At 36.6% G+C, this 19049-nt stretch overlaps 2 protein-coding genes and 1 long non-coding RNA gene across 3 annotated transcripts; 2 read left to right on the forward strand and 1 right to left on the reverse strand.

The window, feature by feature from the left end:
- Positions 1–1736: 1736 nt before the first annotated feature.
- LOC126798429 (delta-9 acyl-lipid desaturase 1-like) lies at positions 1737–3548 on the forward strand. The gene is made up of 5 exons (XM_050525392.1): positions 1737–2024; positions 2125–2265; positions 2509–2652; positions 2856–2962; positions 3284–3548. Exons 1-5 carry the CDS (start codon positions 1737–1739, stop codon positions 3546–3548), a joined length of 945 nt encoding a protein of 314 aa, XP_050381349.1.
- An 8908-nt stretch (positions 3549–12456) lies between these two features.
- On the forward strand, positions 12457–14462 carry LOC126798279 (palmitoyl-monogalactosyldiacylglycerol delta-7 desaturase, chloroplastic-like). The gene is made up of 5 exons (XM_050525195.1): positions 12457–12774; positions 12882–13022; positions 13239–13382; positions 13814–13920; positions 14201–14462. The coding sequence occupies exons 1-5, from the start codon at positions 12487–12489 to the stop codon at positions 14460–14462; spliced, it is 942 nt and encodes a 313-aa protein (XP_050381152.1). The 5' UTR covers positions 12457–12486.
- A 700-nt stretch (positions 14463–15162) lies between these two features.
- On the reverse strand, positions 15163–17702 carry LOC126800376 (uncharacterized). Its single transcript, XR_007672707.1, has 3 exons — positions 16914–17702; positions 16297–16361; positions 15163–15450 (listed from the first exon to the last, which is right to left on the reverse strand). It is a non-coding gene; the product is annotated as an uncharacterized LOC126800376 (long non-coding RNA).
- Positions 17703–19049: the final 1347 nt, after the last annotated feature.

Raw genomic sequence — 19049 nt, forward strand, 5'->3', positions numbered from 1 at the left:
TTCTTTTCCATAATAAACATTGATTATTGCATTTAATCAAAATTAGTTGCTCCGCAGGGATCACATACTGGGATTTGATCTGATATTGCATTCATTGAAGTCGGTACACTAGACCGTTATAAGGACGTGACGGCATGCAGGAGGTACAGTACTAGCTAGTGTTTTTTTTTCACTGCTGTTAAACTAGGATTTGGTCCTTGTGCTATGGTTAATTAGTGAATTCAAAAATAAGTTTATTGATCCAAAAGTTACAATGTAGGTATGTTACTTTTCGTCATGTTCATCACGGAGCGAATTTCGTTGCGCATCGATTAGCTAATTTTGCTTTCTCTAGAGTTAAATATCTATATTATATGGTTTCATTCTCTCATTTTTTTGGTGTTTTCAGCATTCCATTTGGATCAGCTGAGGGTGCCCTAAGCTAAGGTAGGGGCTTTGTTTTGTAGTTTGTTATTGTACTTTTTGGATTTCAAAAAAAAAAATATAGGTCTCTAAATACAAAGAAGAGTTGTTGTGAGTCGTGACGGCCATAACAAGTGCACTTGTGAGTTTTCTCTCTTGATTTTAAGTTCTTTTGATAAATTATTCTTTATTTTCATAGCTGGTAAATTAAACTAAGTTTTGCTCATTCTCCTATTCTTATGAGTTTTAGAAAAACTTTATTGATAAAATAATTATAATGGAGTCTAAATAGTGAATATGTACACATGAACATTTCTGATATTATGTTCTCAAAGTATCTTAGTTAAATTTGATTACTCTAATGCATAACGAGTCTATATATATATATATATATATATATATATAGTCATTATCCAGAGTGAAGCTTCATTCTGGAATTTCAGAGTGAAGTTCCAATTTCACACACACTTCGGTCAAATTTTTTCACCATAAGCGATTCAATATTTAGGTATGCTATTTAAGATCATCTCTACAAAGTTTCATCCAATTTAACAATGGTTTGAGCTTTCAAAATTGATATTTACACAAACGGTTCATGTTGAACAGTTTTAAATCATTCATTGATTTAATCTAATTTCAATACCTTAACGATGTCTGAATTAGTATATATATATATATATATATATATATATATAGACTCACCATATTGGTCATCTAAATGAACTCTTAAATTCTAGTTAGGTAGACAAGTGAAATGATATAATAGTACGTATATCCATAAAATTCAGAGATTCATTTTGATCGTTTTTACTCTTTACACGTGAATTATGAAAATTAGCGGTGGATGTGGTGAAGTTTCTTAAGTTAACATAGAATGGTTCTTACGATAAATAAGTAGATTTATGTCAATGAAATTTATTCGTTTCATAAAAGAAAAAAATTAGTGTATTCTAAAAAAGAAAATTTGATAAACAACTAAACAAGAAAATTTAACAACCGCATGCCAGACGGCCGGAAAGAGTACGTAAAAATATCGGTGAATTGGTGAAGAGTCAGTTTTTCCAAATGATCCCTCTGGAGCTAGCAAAGCTTTTCGATTTTACCTACATCTCAAGTCCATGTGCGCATTTGGTTGATGATCAACCGTAGAGTTCCTCAACTGCAGACGTACGGCAATAAATACCGACTTACAACTTGCAACCTCCATTTTAGATCTGCTGTCTTTATATAGAGCTGATATACGAACACACTAATTAACCCATGCAACTTCTCATTACGTAGTGTACGCCTTGTACCAAAAACAACAGAAGCAGGCAGATCAGGCTGTGCTGAATATGGTTAATTGGGATCATTGGCTGGTGATATGGCGAGTGGAGTTTTGGGGGAGAGAATGGAACTTTGTGGACATAGTCACTTTCATTAGCCTCCTCTTCTTGCACTTCATTTCTCTTTTTGCGCCGTTTTACTTCACCTGGACTGCGTTTTGGCTGGCCATTGCGCTCTACTTTGTCTCCGGTGTCGGTGTAACCCTTTCGTTCCATAGGAACCTCTCCCACCGAAGCTTCAAGCTTCCCAGATGGCTCGAGTATTTCTTTGCCTATTGTGGGGTTCTATCACTTCAGGTATATATAATATATATGTGTCTGAAATTATTTTGCTCACTCGCTCTAAGAATGAACCTGTGTTTTTGTCTACAGTACGTAATATGCTTTCGTTTTGCAGAGAAGTCCTCTTGATTGGGTGAGCGTACACAGATCTCATCATCAATTTACAGACACGGTGAAAGACCCCCATAGCCCCGTCAGAGGATTTTGGTTTAGTCATATTGGCTGGACACTTGATTACCGCGGTCGAAACGGAAATGTAAATATTCGTTCCCTCCCTCTCCCTTTGGTGGAGGGCTTGGACTCTTCGATCTCCACTGATCTCCGGCCTTGATGCTATATATGCTACATATAATCTAGATATGTATTCTATATACGAGCACAAAATATAACACAAAATATCGATTACTAGAAAAATATGGGATCCTTGAACCAATATGCCAATAATGAGCAATCGAAGAATATTTATGTTGAGCTTACACATTCTAATTTTTCTTTGCAGTATGAACCACGACTAAAGAATGTTGGAGATTTGAAAAGGCAACCATACTATATATTTCTTCATTACACATACCCTCTTCATTATGCTGCTCTCGGAGTTCTGTTGTATTTTTGGGGAGGAATGCCCTTTTTGGTTTGGGGAATGGTAAAATGCACAATTGCTCTTATTATTATCATCTAGTTAGCACCAATTCAGTTTGCTACTATCAACAGAGGACATTTCTTTTATTAAGTGGAAACAATCGCCTCCAATCTGTTTCAGCCTTCAAATGATCCACTAATATTATACAATTAGATCACCATTTGTTTTCTGATTCTTATCCCAGTCAACTTTTTATTTTTTGGTAGGGAGTGAGGACGGTACTGTTTCTCCATGCTACATTTGGAATAAACTCAATCTGCCATACATGGGGACAAAAAGTATGGGAAACTGGTGATTTATCTAGAAATAACTGGTAAGATATTCCAAATCGAAAAAAAATAAGATATTTGTTGGATCAGATTATATAGAATTTCAATCCAAGCATGCAAAACATATATATCTACTCTAGCTTGGTGTTCTCTTTCTGGCTATTGGAACTTAGTTTTAATTTTTATTTTCTTTTTCATGGTACCTTGCATTGGTTAACCACCCTTCAAAATAACATTTAACATATATATCTTGCTTGTTTCCGTTAAGCTTAGCTTTCTATATACATTTTAGCATGTTTGTGTGAATGAAATATGTGTATTTTTGTTTGTGAAATATTAATGAGGGAACCGTTATTCATCCACAGGTTGATTGGATTGCTTGCACACGGAGAAGGTTGGCATAATAATCATCATGCTTTCCAGCATTCAGCTCGCCACGGCCTGGAATGGTGGCAAATTGATGTAACTTGGTATGTCATAAGATTCCTTGAACTCGTGGGTTTGGCAACAGAAGTTAAGCTTCCGACTGAAATTCAGAAGAAACAAAGAGCTTTAACCAACAACAAGATGATCCACGAAGAAAAGCAGCAGCTTGAAATGAATCATAAAGTCCAAAATGGAAAGCTTTGAAATATAGATCATAATGGGATGGATCTAGCTATCTGCCTATCTGGAAGTACTATTTATCTTTACAAACATAAGGACATCAAAAGATGGTGTTTGTATGATTGTTTGCTTTGTTATTCCTGATCGATGTATGTCAACAATAATTTTGTTGAAATTATTGTTCATCTGTGAGGATGAGCACTGTTTTTACTTGTGGGAAAAAATTTATGTGGTTCGCCTAAAATGCGAATCTGATATTTCACCTGCTGTAAGAACTATTTTTCATTTGACGAATGCCATATATGAATTAATAATGCTCGTCCCTGGCCTCATGTTAATTCGTCTGTACTATGTGAATTTATTGGTAGCCGAGATCGATTAATTATGATGGAAAATTATTACCGAAACACAATATCTGGAATATGGTAGGCTAGTACAATTGTACAAATTAAAACACGTTTGATAAACAAAAATAATGCCGTATGTTTTAGCTATCAAAGTACCAATCAATGGAACTATTTGTTTCATGTTCTTTTTCACGCAAACAATAAATACTGCACCAAAAGCTAGTTGGCAAAAATAAAAGTAGTAATGCTATTAATTACGAGCAACAACAAGGGATTTTCAAAATTGTAACTTTAAATACCTAGCTTAAATGGTTGAGATTTGAGATCTAGACAAGTCTGAATTTACGAGGAAACGTACAGTTAATCGTAGAGAAGAGTTATCTACTTCTACTAATTACGGTAACGGCGTAAGCAAACATGCAGTTTAGTTACCGATCACGATTTCAATGTACAGTTAATCGTAGAGAAGAGTTATCTACTTCTACTAATTACGGTAACGGCGTAAGCAAACATGCAGTTTAGTTACCGATCACGATTTCAATTGTAATTCTATATAAAGTACTTCTGATTTCTGATTGACAACCTAATTAGAGACTATTTTAATCGTACATGCATGTTGGTAATTTAAACCCTAATTACAACTACAACCGTTAGGAATATGGGTGTAAATGAGCTAAGCCAAGCCGAGTTCGAGTCGGGTTAAAATTTGATTTTTAACCTTCTTATTTAAATTCGGCTCGGTTTGAAAAAGCCTGAGTTGAGCTCGGGTTGACTCAGCTTATTAGACGAACTCGAATTCAAATCGAGTCGGCTTAGATAATTTGAAATTAAAATTTTATAATTAAAAAAATCAAAATTTGATATCATAGAATCACACAAAATCTCTTTTATTTATAGAAAATTAAAAATAATAAATCAAACTCATTATTGAACTTTAATATTTAACTAATTATTCTAGAAATAAGTTTTTCGACTCTTCTATATACTATAAAAGTTAGTAAGTCAAGTTTAATTAATAAACAAGCCGAGTATTTAACGAACCTGAAGCTGAATGAGCCAAATATTTTTTATTCAAGCTCGGCTCATTTTTAAAATCGGGCTTAATTATTGAGCTCAAACTTGGCTTATTTAACTTTACGAGTGTCACGAACCCCGGAATTTCAAGTGTTAAACTCAAAAATTGAAGCCATGAAAAACTCTAAAACAATCTCAATAAATTGAAATCATCTTATCGTCACAGCGTATCGTAACTGAGTTCATAGTACATCTCAGTCGATTTGATTATTACAAAACCAATTTATAATTCAAACATTATATCAAATGGGAATGTAAAATCCTCTCAATCCTCACCACAAAATAGAAATAAATAAACTTTGAAATCTTCAGAGTAGTCCTCTAATTCTGCTAATCCACACCTGCAGAACTATTCCCTACACCATCGAATAGGTACACCAGGATTGTAAACACAAACCCGGTGAGCTTTGCAGCTCGTATGAGTAAAACAACAGTATAACACGCATAGTAATACAAGAGAAAAATACTGAAAATATTTAATTATAAATGCACTCATGAGTCACATGACGACCCATCTAGATGTCCAATAATATCTGAAAATATAAGTACTCATGAGAAATTAGGCAACCCATCTGTTTACCCGAATATATTTATAATGCGAGTACTCATGAGACCCATGTACTCATCTGTTACCCCTCATGCAGTACGCCGTCAGACATTGAGCAACCCATTTGTTACCCAATATCCCAAAAATATGGGTACTCATAAGCAGATAACTCATATGTCACCCCTCATACAGTACACCGACAGACAGACTAGAGCTCTAATTGAATCGTAACTGTCACCCGGCCAAGGCTAGGTTCCGATATGCCAACACGTCCGAAGACAGAAAAACGTTTTAACATGACTCAAGTTAAAACCACGTACAATACAATTCTCACATGTTATTGTACAAAAAAAACAAGCGACTCATGCTCAAATGAAATAAATATTAGTGCTATAAATAAACTCATTTGGAAATATGGATATGACAGTATATGATATAGCAACTCATATATATGTATCGTTTTTACCATTTATACACATACACAACCCACTATATCGTATACATATCATAGTTCGGTCTTTTTAAAATAAAGCGTAATTATGAATCACCGCCAAAGGTAGACTCGTCATAGTGAGATTTACTCATCTTATTTTCATGAGCGTAATTTTCCACAATACCGAAAGCAAATCCTTTACTTGTTTTGTCGATCACCTAGTCGTATAAAAAGTGATTAGAAACGTTACGTAAAACCTCAAATGCCGAATCAATTCTACTGTTTACTGATCAGCAATTTACGGTTTTTACGTAAATACTGTTCACGTAAAAACTGTTTACGTAAATATTGTTCATGTACATACTGTTTACGTATATTGTACACCAATGTACTGTTTTATTGTAACTATTATTCCTAGTAAATACTAATCATCGATTTACTATTCAGAAAATTACTTTTACAATTAATTAACATAAATTACTTTTTACATTTACTGTACATAATTATTTTTTACAGTTACCGTACAGAAATTACTTTTTATAAAATTTATTATTCGACATAACTGTTCACGCGCCGCCGCACGTGGGGTTCACATGCCACCCTCTGGCAGCCGCGCGTGGCAATCACGCGCCTCCTCAAAACCCGCGCGTATCTTGCCCACCGCCGCCCAAAACTCCATCCTCTCTTCTCCTCCACCCTTCCACGGCCTAACGCCGTGCCTTACCCTACTCACTCGCCCTCACGCGCCGTCCTAGGCGGCGGTACATTCTCTCCCTCCTCCTCCTCCAAATCTCCACAAATCGCCACAATTTCATACAAAATCAAACATCACAATCAATTTAAACATTCCCTTACCTAGTTTGAACCCTAGAACAGCCGGGAAGTCGCCGGAGAAGCTTGAACCCAGGCGGTGGTCGAATTCGTGCAGGGGCGAGGCGGCGGCACTAATTGAGCTCCAATCATCTTGCAGTTGGCACCAGGGGTGAGAATCGGTGATGACAAGCTAGTCCTCGTGCTCTGGTCTCGCCGGCGAAGAGCTTGGACGGGGGTGGAAGTCGCAGAATCCCCGGGTCCTCGCTTGAGCTTCATGGCGGCGAGAGAGAATGCGTCTCACTCGGGGGTTGATATAGTCGAGCTCGCGGAGGTCGTGGAAGTGGCAGTGAGAGCCACGGCGGCCGGTGAGGCAAGATCGCCGAGAGGGATTTCTAAGAGGGAGAGAGACTCGGGGTTGATAGGAGCACTTTGTGCAAACGTTTTTAACATGTTTTTACCTCAATTTGTACTTTGCTTAGCCCTTATTGTTGTACTATTGAGTCATTGAGTCGTAGTAAGAGTCTTGAGCGGTATTGGATGCATTTTTGTGCTTACATGAGTTAAAACGCATAATTGGTTTAGAGTCCTAGTTTGACTAGGAATCCTTGTTAGGTTTTGAAACTAATTATCTCTTACTTATGATTTTATTTTCTTATTTTCAGATTGGATTGAAGAGATAATTAAAGAAAAAAAGATGGAGCCAAGTCATGCAACAATTAAATAGAAGATGATCATTAAAGGCATAAAACATGGCATGTTTTAGGGAATAAAACATGACATGTTTTAGGGAATAAAACTTTCCATGTTTTATGGATTAAAGCATGGCATGTTTTAGGGAATAAAACTTTCCATGTTTTAGGGATTAAAGCATGACATGTTTATAGGAAGAAAGAAGCAATTTCAAACCCTTCATCTTTCCTCTATATATACATGGCTTCACCTCTCAAATAGGATCACTTCTCATTAGCATTCAAGAGCCAAAACTCTACCAAAACACCACCATAAACTTCCCTCACAAATTAGCCAAGCCGTCCACCCCAAAACCATCGTCATCTCCACCGAGTTTCACCATTGAAGACACACCTCCAAGGTTCCTACAACGTGTGATTCTCGCAACTCATCTCCATGGCTTCGTATATTTGTGTTAATCTACAATTCTTTGTCTATGAAGATTGTAAGTTGTTGTTTATGTGGAAATATTGGTTTTGTATTTGTTTTAAAATTTTCAGATTGTATTTGATATTTTTTTGAGACTATGCCGAATCTATGTTCTTATAATTAATGAGTTTGTATTTCTATTGTTGTGTTCTAATCATCTTTCTCATACTTTTAGATAATTTTCAGATATGTGCATATGAATTTAGTGGTTGGATGCAATCCCTAAGATTGTGTTTGAGTGCTAGATTCATCAACCATATTGACACAAATCGAATCATGCCCTAAGTAGGTTCGGTTTGTGTTGATTAAAAGTGGTAAAAATTCTGGAAATTTGCATGTGAAACCATGGTGGGTGACGCCACACATGAAACATGTCTCCAACAAAGATTTGGTGCTTAAATGTAATCTTGTTTGATTTCTACTCTAAGTGTTATTGAATTCGATTGCATGCAAATTTAGATTAGGCCCTAAGTCAATCTAAATGTTAATTGAAATCTTGCATGATTAGATGATCCCCTAAGGCTCTAATTGTATTGGTGTCTAAAAAGTATGTAATTGGTCGAATTAGAATGCATGATAGGTTCGAACTTGTAATTATGTGGTGTAATGGTAAATTTAGTTTAAGTTTGTTAAAGAGAAGTCGATCATGTAAATAGTAATTTAGGTTTTATTTTAGTAGTTAATAATCAATCTCAAACCCCTCATTATTTGTTAACACTAAAAGTTTAGAGTTCCCTTCAATTCCCCGGAAAGAACGATCCATGCTTATTTTATACTAACGATGATGTTTTACAGGGTTTATTATAGACGTTTTAATAAAACGCTCTATCAGGGGCCGAGGGGGTGCGGCTGCGGGGGAGAGAGAGAGTGAAAATGAGAGTTTCTGTTTTAAAAAACCCTAGTTTCCTAAAATTTCTTTTTATACTTTTTCTAAAATCGGAAATCAAATTCCGTCGCTAAAAACTTTCACATACGACGTCCGATTAGAACGCGTGACGTGTCCACAAATTGTATTGACGTGCTCTACAACTTCCGTGAAGGAAGTTTTCGGAAACGAATGACAAAACTTGAAGTCAACTCGCAAGTCACAAAACGTAACGTTTTTCCAATTTAAATTTCCAAAGATGGTTCAGTTTTCGTTTTGACATTGTCGTGAAGCGAAAAAAATGTGATTTATTAAATTTTCCAAGTTTAATAATTTCCAAGAATTCATACAATTTGAACCCAAAAATTTGAGTTATTACAACGAACTCGAGCTGAACAGGCTAAAAGCAAACCGAACACGAGTCGAACATAAGTAGCTTGAGTCTACCTTCCATCCTAGATAGAAACAAAATTGGGATAGAGTACGTACCTACTCACTGGTGTTAACTGGGCAGATTTATAGCGGCCTACGTACTTGGTTTAATGCTTTAATTAATTTTTTTTTCTTTTATCAAGATTATTACATATACATAGCTAGCTGTACGTAGCCGGGAAGGACCTGTACGTAACCGGTAACCCGGGTCCTTCATATATGGGTGCTTCAATAATTCATTATTTTTGCTTTTACAGAAAAGGAAGCTAAACCGGAACCACGATAGATAGCTATAGTCTGTAGTAGTTTACTGCCGATACATAGTTACGTTCCCCCACAAGAATAAAAGTAAAGATCGAGCAGAGGTACTTCTACGGTTCTACCACTTCTACCAAAGTGAAAAGCTCTAGCCTCTAAAACTTCAATTTTGTACGTACGTAGGTTGGGACCAGAGGTTGGTTGTTCAAACCTAATGTTTCGAGTGATCGCAACAGAATTAAGCATTCACACATCCCTTTCCGTCGACTCTTGTCTCTTGTTTTTCCAGTTTCCATATATATAATAAACTCAGAACGGAAGCAAATTTGCATCAATGTTTGCATCAACCGAATTAACTAACTAACAGACTCTTCAAGTAGTCATTCATGTTTGCATCAATGCAGATACGTACTCAAACCCTAACAACAACGTACTGTAACCGTTGTAAAATGCGAGACAGAACTAGTTATACCTTAGGTAATTTGAATCGTTGCGTGTACATATGGTTTCTCGATCTGTTTTTTTTCTCTAACTACTGTATATGTGATTAGTAGATAATCTAATGTGAAAATTTATGAAATAATTAGATATAAACCCAATATTGCTGAGTCTCTTTTAAAATAAACTTATACATAATTTTCTTTCATTTTACACCCACCCCACGTAAGCAAACTTACCATATTTAAGAGTTTGTTATAATTGATAGTTTTTTTCATTTTTTTTATTCACTGATATGCCTTTCAGATTGTATATTGCTATATTTAGTATCATACTCAATTTTAGCATCAATTTGGATTCAAATGCTACAATCTTGTTCACACGGTCAGCTACTGACTGTGAAATTCATGCTCAACCACCATTGGAGGTAAATCCAAGAGTGAGGAGAATCTTTTTTAAATTGAGTTATTTTATTTTCAACTCTTGGATTTATATCCAATGGTGATTGACCATGGATTTCACAGTCAGCTTCTGACCGTATGAATGAGACTGCAAATGCTAAGCTAAAATTTAGTTGGATTTAACTTTAACATAAATATTACATTATTAATTTCTTACCTTGTTTTATGTATATATATATATATATATATATATATACTCTTCAAATAAGTGTCATGTGAAAAGAAAGAGGTTGAAAAAGAAATGGGGAAAATATTTTGTTGTACGGATTGTGTTGCGAAAGTGGTTGGAGAACGAAATCAAATGAAGGAAAGAGTTTTGTTTTACTGATTGGATTGCATTTTCACTCCTACCACATTTGATGTTATGTCTATTTGAAAGATATCTAATTATAAGTTACACAATTTTGTTCTTTGATAATTTTTTCACTTCTTCTAAGTATATTATTCATGTTTAATCTTGATCGAGATAACCTATTTATCTCAACCATTTACATTATTAATGTACCTATTAAATAGGGCTTAAGTCATAGAAAACCCAATGACGAGGTACAATAAAAATTAGAGTCTAATATAGAGGTGTCATACGAAAATATTCATTAGATAAACTTCATATATACCAGAGTATTTGAAACTCAAGTCAACTAGAAATAATATGTACCACTACAACAAATTACACCTTTAGTCACGAAAGTATAGGTCACAAACTTCATATTTGTCACCCATAATTGGAAATAGTCACAAACTTTGTAAGTTCGTCACTAGGATTTCGAAAGTCAAACTTTTTGTTTAATGGTTTCAACTTTCGATTACAACTCTCTCCTCTTTTTCTATCACCAAACCACCAAACACTCTGCCAAGCTTCGACAAACCCCAATTCCCCAAACCGTACCTCTTCCAAATTTCAAAATTGAGGTTAGTAGCTTGACAATTGAAACCCATTTAGATCTCGTTTATTCTATATAAAGAAGAAGAAAAAAATGGTGACAAAAATCTGAGGGAATGGGTCACAAATGATTTTGTCACCCAAACATAATTTAGTGACGAACTTGGGATTTCGTCACCTATAAGAATGGGTCACGCACTATAGGTGACGCAATGGGTGACGAAATTTTTTGTCACCCAAACCTTTAGGTCACGAAAATTTCAGAATAGGTGACAAAGTGGTTTGTCACCAAATGGGTAAATTCTAGTAGTATATTCTAATTTTTTGAGGCTTAGTTATGATTCTACCTTATATATAGAGAATAAATTCTTTAGCACCTAACTTTACAATAAATTATAGGAAACAATCCATGATTCTTGCAATAATAAATAAATTGATTGAAACATAAAATTTGTCAGCATTACAAAAACCTCATAATCATGGCATTTAAGATATAATGTCAAATTAAACTTATTATCATCTGATGTTATAAATATTAAATGGTGGAAATTTATAAATTTCATGAAAAATATGACATAAAATATATCATAATTGACACATTTTAGATGTTTACTGAAAATGTATATTTAGTGAGTTTTATTTAAACTTATCTTGAAAATTGGGTGTAATTCTAAATCCCTAAAATGTATAGCCAATGCTTAACTTTGTAATTTATATCCCCACTTTTTTAATTATCACATCCGTAAACCCTAGATATTCTAGTTTGTAAAATTATACGATCGTGAACAACTTTGATTAATATATATTGTTGAGTACACAAGTACACGTACATATAGGATGGAGTGAAAAACTTGTTATGCCATTCTTGACCTACAAGTAGGTTTTTGCAATTGATCTTGCAGCGAAGCCTTTCTTGGGCGATTTTCTGTACGTCTCAACCATGCTACGTACTTTTGTTCATCGTTATTTTGTGGGAAAAAAGGTACGTAGTTGAGTTCTTCAACCACCAACTGGCCAGCATAGACAAATAAGGAATTGCAACCACTGAATCCACCACCCCTCACCGTACCCCTGTATAAAACTAACAAACAAACACGTACGTACAGTACTAGCCCTTGCAACATTCTCAATACGTAATGTGTTACAAATATATATATATATATATATATATATATATATTCTACGTACTATCATATCCAAGGAATCGCAGATAAAAGAAACAGAACCAGCAGGCAGATAAACCCGCGCTAAAAATGATTGATTGGGACTACTGGCTGGTGAAATGGCGAGTGGAGTTTTTGGCGAGGGAATGGAACTTTGTGGACATAGCCACTTTCACAAGCCTGGCCTTTCTGCATTTCCTTTCTCTCCTTGCGCCATTTTACTTCACATGCACTGCGTTTTGGTTGGCCACTGGACTATACTTTATCTCAGGTATCGGAGTAACCGTTTCGTTCCATAGGAATCTCTCTCACAGAAGCTTCAAGCTTCCTAGATGGCTCGAGTACTTCTTTGCCTATTGTGGGGTTCTGTCACTACAGGTATGTATATGTCTGTGGAATAACTCTAATCACTCTAAAGATAGATTGATGAGATGATGAGTTCACAGCTTGTGTTTTATTCTTATATAACATTTTTCTGATTGCAGAGAAGTCCACTTGATTGGGTGAGCGTACACAGATCCCATCATCAATTTACAGACACAGTGAAAGACCCCCATAGCCCAGTTAAAGGATTTTGGTTCAGTCATATTGGTTGGGCGCTTGATTACCGTGGTCGAAATGGAAGTGTAAATATATATTCTCTCCCTCTATAAGTCTATAGTAGATTCCGAACCCTAGTCTTCTTCGATTCCCTTCTGATCACTTTGTGTTCAGATTTTCACATATTATATATATATAGTTAAAATTAACACCAAGAAGTAGATTGGTGTAATCCTTGGTTCGAACCTAGGTACATGAAAAAATTTGGAGCTTAAAGTTATACTTTATTTTTTTTTTTGCAGTATGACGCACGACTTAAGAATGTTAACGACTTGAAGAGACAACCATACTACATATTTCTCCATTATACATACCCACTTCATTATACTGCTCTCGGAGTTCTGTTGTATTTAGTTGGAGGAATGCCCTTTTTGGTTTGGGGAATGGTAAAAATGCACAACTTCTCATATATATTGTCCTGGCCTTGCTTTTGTTTTTGTGGGAATAGACGTCAAGCCTGATATAAACAAAGAAATGGGAATTACAGACATGACTTGCCGCAAGGGCAACAATAGTATTAGCTCGCCATTCGAATTCGGGAATTTGCTACTGTGACCAAATCATTTTTCTTTTATTGATTGGAAACAATATATAGAGCCTCCAATTTATTTGAATTCATTTCCCCAATCTTGCTAGTAGATCTAGCTCCTGGCACTTGCCTGCATGGCAGGAAAAAACCGTAAAATGTTGTTCTGAATTACACCACTCGCATGATCTAGCGACTCTATAACTCACTGTTCGCGCCGTGTTTTGGTTTACCATCAAATTTCCAGTTTACTTATCTTTGAATTTGCTCTTGTTTTGTTCTCTTTTGCAGGGTGTGAGAACGGTACTTTATCTCCATGCTACATTTGCACTAAATTCAATTTGCCATACATGGGGACATCAAGCATGGGAAACTGGTGATTTATCTAGAAACAACTGGTAAGATTATGTTATCAAATATAGTATATGTTATCGGAAAATCCAAGCCTTGCAAAACATGTATATCAGTACGTAATTAGTGTTGCGATAGATTTTAATGGTTTCATGGTAGCGTAGCTAGCTAACCTTGCAAACTGACATATCAAATCTCATATCTGCATGCTACTTAACCTTGCACATTAACCATTTCAAGACTTGCTTCTATATGTTAAATCTAGCGCGCGCCTATATTCACTCTCGCATGCTTACGTGAAAATTAATATTATTGATCGATCGACAGGTTGATTGCATTGCTGGCACATGGAGAAGGTTGGCATAATAATCACCATGCTTTTCAGCATTCAGCTCGCCACGGCTTGGAATGGTGGCAAATTGATGTTACTTGGTATGTCATAAGATTTCTTGAACTTGTGGGTTTGGCAACAGAAGTTAAGCTTCCAACTGAGACTCAGAAGAAACAAAGAGCTTTCAGCAGCAGAATGATCCATGAAGGAAAACAGCAGCAGCTTGATGCAAAAGACGTCCAAATTGGCAAGCTTTAAGCCTTTAACTAGAAAATAATGGGATGAATCTTCGTGTGTGTGTGTATATATATACTTCTTTAGTCTTTTCTGTTGTTGGAAAAGAAAGGTGTTCGGATTGTTATTATGACATTGTGAAATGTGAATGATGTTGGCTATGGTGTTTGCGTTGTTTTTTCTGATCTATGTACGAATGATGACATTATTGTTCGTCTCTTTGTTTGCCTATGGGTAAACGATTATGCGGACCGATCGGTCCTGTAAAACGTGTAGCTGCTGTAAGAATTATCTTACCTTTTGATGCACCTACGGATGTGAATAAATCTTGTCTTCGTGTTAGTGAATCAGAGAGACGAGATCTCTTCTACTTCTGATCATGGTGTTAAGTGTTAAATACTACTTATATAAGCTAGCAGTTGATAGAAGCAAGAACTTAAGAAAAGATATATAGAATTGCTGAATTCCATTGCACTACGTAATTCTCATCAGTTATCACAATTTAACAACCTAACAACCTGGTTAACAAACTCTTTAAGCAATCATCCGTGCATCCAGGTATTTCAAGCCCTTATACCAACTGTAAGTCTGTCACAGTTGTAGACACCGCAATAGAATTAGGAACGTATGAACTTAGTGGTGTGGGTACATATGCACCTCGTCTCTCCACTCTGTTTTTGTAACGACCCTAAAATTTCGAGCCCAAAAACTCAAAATTTCAAAGTCGTTAGAACACCAAAAACAATCTCACTGAAAATGAAATCATTTAATGTCACAGCGGATCACCTCTGAGTTTAAAACATAACTCAGTCAAGCCGATTATTACAAACCAAATGCTAATTCAACATTTAACAAATGGAATTGTATAATCCTCACAACAACCTCACAATGAAATCACAGAGAAACTCACACACAATCCACACAGGAACCTCACCACGACTGGATGCAATCGACTTTGAGTCTTCGGAGTCGTCACCCGATCACCACTACTCAGCACCTGTGGAAGTATCCCCTACACCATTGATATTGGTGCACCGGGATTGCAAACACAAACCCGGTAAGCTTTACAGCTCGTATGAGTAAAATATAAAAATAACTCTCGTCTCATAAACGACACAACTCCACAGCAACACAGTATAATGAAAATCATGAGAAAACGAGCAACCCATCTGGTTACTCTAATACTTTCACACAATGGTATCTAATGAGCGCTGGTACACATCCGTTACCCCTCACTTAGTATACCGCTGATGTTGGGTAACCACCCGCCACCCAACATCCACACAAGCTGAGTACCCATGATCAGGTAACCACCCGTTACCCTCATGCAGTACTATGGCAGACAGACTAGAGCTCTAACTGTATCGTAACTTTCGCCCGGCCAAAGGCTAGGTTCCGACTTGCCTCACATGTACAATAATCTCACATCATATTGTACCACACATCACGTCCGAAGACCAATCACAATAATTCACATTTTCCGTGATAAAATCATGTACAATAATCACACATCATATTGTACGTTTTAAAACTTTCACAATATCACCACAATAAAATCATAACAGTATAGTATATAGCGAACTATATATATTCGTATTTATTTACCATTTATACTATATACATCGTTCTCTATATCCTATACATGTCATATTTTCTGTCACCGAATTGATTATTTTCAATGAATTAATAACAGTATGTAATTTAACGAACTATATATATATATGTACTTATTACCATTATACTGTATATATGTAGTCCGCTAAATTATATACATGTTGTAATTCATTTAATAAACACACTTGCAAAAATGTTGAATCACCACGAGGGTAGATTCGTAATTCAGTGAGATTTTACTCACCTTAATAACTTGAGCGTAATCCCACAATTCCGAAGATAATTTCCTTGCCTCGCTTTATAGATCACCTTGAAAAGATAAGAAAGAATTTAGAATCGTTTCGTAAACCTTTAAATGCCGAAACAGTAATAATCGGTTACTGTTCAGCAATTTTCGGTTTTACGAAGTTACTGTTCAGTGTTACTGTTCACTGTTACTATTCACGGTTACTGTACAAATACACAATCATACGTATTTCTGTACGTGTATATACTGTTTATGTATTTTTGTACGTACGAATACTATTCAATGTAACTACTGTCTCAGTAAATGTTAATTACTGATTTACCCTTCTGAAATTTCTTTTTTTTTTACTTTTACTGAAGGTAATTTAGGATAAAAACGTAAATAGTAAAACAGTAACTTTCTGCCATGGGTATTTTTGTCATTTCACATCACAGTAAAATGGTAAAAAGGTAACTGTAAAATGGTAAAAACAGGGGAATTCACCCCATTGTCTCCGATCACTACTCCGGCCTCCAAACCTCTTATTCTAACTCTCCCAATTCGGCATACAACAACAACATAGCTTTCACAAGAACTGAAAACATCAATCAGAGGGTTAGGAGCAGAATTGCCACCTGAAGAACTAAAAATGCAAGCCGAGGATGCTGCTCTGTCCTTGACTCCAATCCGAGTTCCTGCAGTCCTCCTTCTTCATTGCCACTGTCCCTTGGACGGCTGAGATTGCTTCAAGTCTCTTTTAGACCAATTAGGGTCAGGCGAGCTCTCCATTGCGACAAGAGGAGGGTGACGGTGATGATGGTGTACCGACGGTAATAAACCCAGAAAAGGAGGAGGAACAAGAGGGATTAGTCCCTGATTCATCAAATTGAAATAACAATTAGATTGGGTATGAAGGGTTTAGGCAAGCTCACCCAAAGAAGAAGGAAATCATCGTCGAAATCCGCCGAAGGTGATGAGCTTCTTCGGTGGTGTTCCACTGCCTCGATTTAATCTCACAAATTCGTGGGTGCAGCGGATGATTGAGGAACATGGCTTGGAAGAGGATGAAAAGGCGATCAAGATGGTGGAGAAGGAGACGGCGGGGTCTCGGTGAAGAAGAAAATAGAAGAAGAAAGAAATGAGGGAGAATGAGCTCGGGCCGAGAGAGAGAGAGAGAGAGAGAGAGAGAGAGAGAGAGAGAGGAAGAGGGAGGCGGAAAGAGAGAAGAGAGAGGGTTTCCTGAAAATGGAAACCCTAATCACAATAATTCCTTTTTATACTCGTTTCCAAAATCGGAAACTAACTTCCGGCGTTAATAACTTCCACCTCCGACGTCCGATTTGAACGCGTCACATGTCCACGCACTCGTATCGACGAGCTCTACAACTTTCGTGAAGAAAGTTTTCACAAACGATCGACGGAATAAAAGTCGATATATTTGTTACGGAAACGTAACGTTTTTCAAATTAAGCGTTCTGAAAACGTTTTCGTTTTCGCTTCGTAACGTTTGCAACAATCATTTTCATTTAAACTGCAATTCATGTCTTTATAGAACTCAATTTAATTCAAATAATGTATTTGAAATTTAGGGTTATTACAATCTACCCCCCTTAAAGGAATTTCGTCCCGAAATTCAAACTCACTCAACAAACAACTGTGGATATCTGGTCATCATGTTTGACTCTAGCTCCCAAGATGCATCACCCTCGTCATGGTGACTCCACAATACCTTGACTAGCTCCACATTTTTCCTCCGAAGCTTCTTTGTGGATCTATCCAGGATACGAACCGGTTCAACCACAAGTGTGGCATTTTCCTTCACTTCAATGGTGCTATGATCGATCACACGTGACTCATCTGGTACATACTTCCTTAACATGGAAATGTGGAAGACGTTGTGAACACTCGACATGCTAGTAGGCAAGGCTAGTCGATATGCTAGTTCGCCCACTTTCTCAAGTATCACAAAGGGCCCAACGTACCTCGGTGCCAACTTCCCTTCTTACCGAATCTCACTACACCCCTCATAGGTGAAACTTTCAAGAACACATGATCACCGACCTCAAATTCCACATGTCTCCTTTTCAAGTCCGCATAGCTCTTCTGTCTGCTCTGAGCGGTCCGAATTCTATCCCGGATGATCGAGATCTTTTCTGTGGTTTCCTGAACCACGTCTGGACCCATCAGTGCCTCATCACCAACTTCGGCCCAACAGATCGGAGATCGACATGGTCTACCATAAAGAGCCTCATAAGGTGCCATGCCAATGCTAGAATGGTAACAGTTGTTGTAGGCAAACTCAATCAATCTCACATGATTTCACAGCTACCTTAAAAATCCAGCATACAAGCTCTCAACCTATCTTCCGTTACCTCAAACTTTCTACATCAGACAATCTGTCACATGTCCTAACAATAATAGTCGCATGTGAGCTACTCAAAATATAACCATCCTCCCGAAACATCATGATGTTTTCAACATGGAGGCGTCGACGCCCTCTTTTGTCTAGTTCACCACTCTCTTACGATTTGACAGACTATCCTCACGTCATGAGTTAGCTCCTACCACCAAGCATGGTCAAACTCTCAATATCTAACATGAGTCAAACCAATGATTAACACATGCCTACGACTTTCATCACACATAGTGGTTTTCAAATAAACGTGCTTTATCACGACAATACTTTCATGACTTCACCACAACACATTGCTAGAATAACGAACCTACCAATCCTTCCAGTCAACAAAATGATCCCCTTCATGATCATCTTA

Source organism: Argentina anserina, chromosome 6, assembly GCF_933775445.1.
Source record: "Argentina anserina chromosome 6, drPotAnse1.1, whole genome shotgun sequence".
Lineage (NCBI taxonomy): Eukaryota > Viridiplantae > Streptophyta > Magnoliopsida > Rosales > Rosaceae > Argentina > Argentina anserina.